Here is a 6,000-nt window from a genome sequence, read left to right as displayed (position 1 = left end):
GCTGAAATGTTCCCTGAACAAATACTAGTGGTAGAGATTAATTCAAACATTCCTTCCATCACCGTGTTGCCTGTTGCAACATTAATAATACCGATACCTACTCTTTCCCAGCTCTGGTTCCGGTCACATGCCCGCTCCTGTCCTTGAGTTGGGGAGGCTACGATACCTTTTTGGAACCCTCTGACAAGCAACCCCACCCCCCTTCCAGGCCTAACAATATTGACTAAGATACGCCCCTGAGTGTACGGCAAAGAGAGAAAGTCGTCGTTGCACCCGAAAATGTTGCAGTACACGTCAGTAAAAGCACGGAATAGGCATATTACGTTTTTGCAACTTAGTCACACGATGCGTAATGAAGGTAGACACTGCACTCTAAATGTAGCCTAAACATAAGGACTAATTTCTAAGCAGCCACCGCTACGCAGAGCATGTGTGCGCTAACGATGAGCGCCCTCCTAAACACCGAAAAAACGCACTGTGGCGAAAGGGCACCTAAATACCACGGTCACCAACAGAAAATACAATTTTTGCTTTCCTGACCTTCTCTCTGATAAATGGTGAACATAAAAGTAGGACAACCTTCTGAAAACTCCATTAATGATTTACCTAAGCCACGTTAGAATGGTGCTAGATTGTGTTCCCAGGACTAATTTATAAGGAAAAGGGGAAATCATTGAAGGTAATAAAGTCAGCGTATTAACATGTTTTATGAGATTATCTATATTTCAATTATTTTAATATATTTTTTAGAAAAAATAATACAGCAGCATTTTATAAATAAAGACTAAGATTTCGGCCATGAAAGATAAATCGATATACGTTTATCCACTCTTTTGTAAATATCACAGCAATGTCGTAGTTCATGCATTATTGAACATCCGCCTTCAATCCAAGATGGCCGCTGGCGTCGGTTGAGTTCCACTCTGAGAAGGAAGAGTCTGTGATAGAGCTTCTGTTTTAGTGGCGCTCGTGGGACATCGCAAACGCTTCTTGCCCCCAGAGGGAGAGGTAGACGTCGCTTGACAGCGCGTGACCTTTGCTCCCTGTCACCTTGCCGTTGCCTATCGTTCTTCTTCCTGTAAGATGGCGGTTGTGACCGGTTGGCACCGCTGCTCCCGGCTTCTGCTGCTGGGCAGTGGGGCGGGGAGACGTGGCCTCAGGTGAGCTCGGGGAGGCAGCAGTGCTAGAATGTAGAGGATGCGGAGGTTGTTAGGCGGATTAGAGAGCAGCAGAAACAATCCCCCCAGTGGAAAACCTTTGGCAACATGTGCGCCAGATAAAATAGAGGTTTTGATTAGCATATTGCCCAATAACATAATGCAGTTCAAAGGTATTTGTGTTTACACTATATCAGAAGCCCGTTGAGGTTGGATCAAAGTATACTGCTTAATAATAATAGTGCAAGAATCGCTCAGAATTTCAGCTCTGATCCGAAATGTTGTTACCAAATAGCATCAGATCACTGGGGTTAGTGTTTTAATTTTGTCAATGTAATGAAATAGTCTTCAAACATTTTAATGCCGTGCTATATACCCTTACTCTGTAAAAATATTAATAATCGCCCCTCCAGAATGATAAACATTATTTCCACAGTTATGCTGTAAAATTCGCAGCACCAAACATATCCAATTGTTCGCACATTGCAGTTATGTTCAGCCATCCCTTGTAAAATGCAATAAGTACATGATTGAGAACAGCTGTGGGTTGCCTGGTCTCCCCAAAGTCTACAAGTATAGAACAGTGTGATCTTTTATCAGAAAAAGGGGTGGGACTTTGTGGATTATGTGGATGACCTGCTCCTATTGACACCTACTTCAAGGCAGGGCATGAGTGACTGACAAAAGATGGTACAAATGGCCCATTACAGAGCGGCTCACTCCCTCTCAGTTTTTTTCTACAGGACGGTCGTGAGCATGATGCTCCCCGTGAATAGTGCCTTGCTTCATTACCCCTTTGCAGACAACTCAAGCCTGCCCCCAAGTTTGAAGACCTAACCTAATGCATGGTGGGAGTTGTATGTATATGGTATTTCTGTAGTGCCAACCTAGCCGAAAGGCAGCAGAGTGCTCTTTATTAGTCAAAGATAAGCATAAAGTCAACAAGAAATAGCAGAGTATGCTGTATTGTGGATGCTTAATGTATAGTGAATTAGTGTGCTTTAAAGAAGTGAGCCTTCAACAATATTCTAATTGGAGCCGTCCTCTTAGATACAAGGGGTTTGTTCCAGTTCTTGGCTGAATAGAAGGAAAAGGTCTGAACCCTGTTTTTTAAGTTTTACACTTAGTCTGTAGTGTGATGGTGTCCTGGCATCAGGTGTGCTGAGAACCACAAGAGTTGTTGAGTTTGCAAGATAAGCAGAGGGTACTATTCATGATGGCTTTGTAAATGATGCAACTGATTTTGAGGATGATGGGGGTCGCTAAGGGGAGTCAGTGGAGTTCCATCAAGATGGGAGTGATGTGATCATATTCCTTTAGGCCCTGGGTGACAGGTGCTTAGTGTGTAGGTAGCTCCTAATGAATGCCGGTATGGAGTATCAAGGCCATAAAATATGGTATTACAACTGGCATTAAAACCATTCAGATGCAAGAGTACAAGGGCTTGAACAGCAGTTCTGAAGTCTCTTTCTGAAAGAAATGGTTTGACCTTTGTTACATATTTATTTTTTTGCAATGTGTTCCTTGAGAGTGACGGGGTGCCCTAGGGTGACTAAGTTATTTTGCATTTGGTAGAAGTTGAGTTTCAAAACTTTCAAGGTTCATGTAACTGAGCCAGGTTTGCACTATCTTGTTTGTTCTTGACAAATACCTGGAATTTTGTCATGGTTGGGCTGCACTTCATGGAGGTGCTGGGCATCCAAGTCTTGATGATATGTGAGTGGTGTTTGAGGCCTTGGATATCTAAAGCAGAAGAGACTTTTTAGTAGAGTTGTGTGTCATTGCATACTGGTTTGATTGTGTTATCTGTGAGTAGAATACCAATCCGCTCCATGTACAGGTTAAAGACAGGAAACCGTATGCAAGTGTCCTTGTGAAAAAAACTGGTTTTGATTGTAAAGGTAGGAGGAAAGGCAGTGCTGGACATTGCTGGTAAATCTCGTTCGAGACACCTTGGTGGGTATGAGGGGCTGATGGGCTACAGTGTAGAAGGTAGCTGATAGGTCTGTAATATCAGAAGGCAAGGGCCATCTTTATCTGTTCTAAAGAGGGCATCGTCTAAGATGTGTAACGTAGCAGCCTTCATGATGCAGCATAATCTGATGTCAGATGATTAGTCATTCAGGTCGCGGTTAACATTGATATATGGCCATGGAGCTGAACGTAGACTGCTTTTTCAGTGATCTTGTATGAAAATGATAGGTGAGTGACGGGCCAGTAGTTGACGAGGTCATCTGTGTCTAGTGTATATTTCTTTAGGAATGTGAGGTTTTGGCCTAGATTGAGAGCTTCTGGCAAGATGCCTTGAGTGGAGAAGGCATTGGCAGTGGATGGGAATAAGGGAACACCTCCAGAGAGAGTTTTGATGCAGGACAATGGTAAAACATCATCTTCATAAGAAGCAGCTTTGCAGAAGTTGAGTAGTTAACCCCTAGGCTGCTTCCTCCCCTAATGCTGAGCCCTTCTTTGGCTATTTGGGGTAGTTCGCGCTTAGGGCTCCATAACATGTTTCCCTCATAAAGTATCCACACCTAATTTAAATCATTGTTTCAAACAGCCTGGGAATTCTAAAGATACATAAGGTTTGTGGGTTCCCCTGTAGGGGACAGCGAAAATTGGCAAAATATAGCAAAACTGTGAGTTTTTTTAGAAGAAATAGTGAAAAAACGCTCAGATAAGTGTCTGTTTTTTTCCCCTAAAGGAAGGTGTTAACCAACAGTTTGCTGTACTAAAGTCACCATCTTCCAAGCGTTCATGTACATGCATGCAGAACTGAATCAAAAAAAATAATTTTGTACCACTGTTTTGGCATTTTTCAAAGCAGTAGCTTATTTTTCCTTTTTTTTTTTCTACCCTCACCCTACTTCTAGATTGTGGTGGATGCATTGGTGATCCAGGAAAGCTATAGATTTCTAAAAAGTAGATAACCTTCTGGATTCAGCAAAGGGTCATGTGTAGATCCCTCAAGGTTTTCCCACCAAGGAAAATAACTGTTGAAATAAAGAAATATTGAAAATCAGTAGGAAAAATGGCCATTTGTGACAGCATTTTCATCTGTAACTTGTTGTCACAATGGCCGATTTTACAAAAGCAATATACTATTACATCTGCTAGACCCTTCTGGTGGCGGGTACATATAAGGTTTGTAGGTTCTCCAAGAACTGAAGGTACACGGAGCCAACAACCGAGTTTCACTATGCAATGGTTTTTCATTGAGTAACAAGTATAGACCAATTCATATAGTGAGAGAGAGTGAAAAATGTGTATCTAGGAAACAGATGTGCTTCTGAAATGGGCCCAAGATATGGAGTTTAGGAGCAGTGGTTATTTGTACATCTCTGAATTTGTGGATACCCAAACTAGCATATGATTTACAGGGTCTTTTTAAAAATGTCTTCTTTCTTATGCACTGGTTTACATTTCAAAAGCACAAAATGTTCTATTTCAGGCTCCCACAAATCACCTGATAAAAATGGTACTGCACTTGGGTGGGTAGGCTTAATGTCTTAGAGGAAATAGCCCAACATGCAACGTGGGCACATCACATTTTTCCACTCAAAACTGACCCGTTTTTTGTGAAGTGAGTAGATTTTGGATCCTAGCTTAGCCAGTACCTAAGGAAACCGAGCAAACCTGTACATTTAAAAAAAACTGGACATCTCTGGGTGTATTTAGGGTGGATGACTTATGTGCTCTCACCAGGTCTTTTTTTTAACCCAGATTTTTTTGCAGACCTCAAACTTTGACTAAAAACACATTTTCCTCACATTTCTGTAGTGAAAAGTTCTGGAATCTGCAGGGAGCCTTAATCTTCCTTCCATTCTGCACTCTCAATTTTATGGCTCAGCCTATGCCCATGACAAAAACGTCTCAAAGTGCAACATGGACGCATCACATTTTTTCATTAATACTGACCGTTTTTTCCAGTGTCAGGAGTTGTAGTTTTTGGACCCTAGCTCAGCCAGCACCTAGGGAAACCTAGCAAATGTGTAACATCGTGAAAATTAGTCATTTAGGGGTAACCACGAGTTGCGTGGCTGTCATCACGTTGTTTTTTTTTTTTTACCCAGAATCCTTTGTTAACCTCAAACTTTGACCCCCCCAAAAAAAATAATAATAATTTTTCCTCACATTTATGTAATGGAAAGTTCTGGAATCTGAGGGAGCACCAATCACCCAGCATTTTCCCAAGTTTCCTGATTAAATTGGCACCTCACTTGTGTGGCTGGGCCTAGTGATTGTAACAGCAAACGGCCCAAAATGCAACATGAACGCATCACAATTTTTCACTGGAAACAAACCCTTTTTTTTCGAATATGGATAGCTGTAGATTTTTGGACCCTAACTCAGTTGGTACCTAGGGAAACCTTAGCAAACTTGTACATTTGTAAAACTAGACACCTAAAGGTATCCAGGGTGGGCTGATTTGTGTCTCTTACCATGTTTTTCTTTTTGTTTGTTTGTTTTTCTTTTTTTTGTTTTACCAAAAACCCTTGCAAACTTCAACCTGTGACAAAAAACATTTTCTCACATTTTTGCAATGGAAGGTACTGGAATCTGTAGGAAGCCACACATTTGCTTCCACCTGGCATTCTCCCAAGTCTCCCGATAAAAATGGTACCTCAATTGTGTGGCTAGGCCTAGTGCCTGTGACGGAAACAGGTCAAACCAAGGTGTGCGAAGGCTCCCATTGACCTTAGTTTGAGCAGTTCCTATTGTGGGCACTAGGTCCAACCACACAAGTGGGGCAGCGTTTTTATTAGTGCAAGTAGGCTAATGCAATGCACAGTAGTATTAATTTTGTGGATTCCTGTAGATTCCAGAAGTTTCCATCACAGAAATG

General features: G+C 41.8%; 1 protein-coding gene across 1 annotated transcript in view; it reads left to right on the top strand.

Annotated features, from left to right (window-relative positions):
- The first annotated feature begins 880 nt into the window (after positions 1-880).
- LETMD1 (LETM1 domain containing 1) overlaps positions 881-6,000 on the top strand; it is an 84,954-nt gene continuing 79,834 nt past the window's right edge. Inside the window, exon 1 of the mRNA XM_069230909.1 lies at positions 881-1,160. Within this exon, the coding sequence (XP_069087010.1) occupies positions 1,084-1,160 (77 nt within the window). The 5' untranslated portion in view covers positions 881-1,083. The remainder of the gene's footprint in view (positions 1,161-6,000) is intronic.

This window comes from Pleurodeles waltl, chromosome 4_2 (assembly GCF_031143425.1).
Source record: "Pleurodeles waltl isolate 20211129_DDA chromosome 4_2, aPleWal1.hap1.20221129, whole genome shotgun sequence".
NCBI classification, from domain to species: Eukaryota; Metazoa; Chordata; class Amphibia; order Caudata; family Salamandridae; genus Pleurodeles; species Pleurodeles waltl.
The sequence above is the reverse complement of the archived record's forward strand: the minus strand, read 5'-3'. Positions and strand labels throughout refer to the sequence as shown.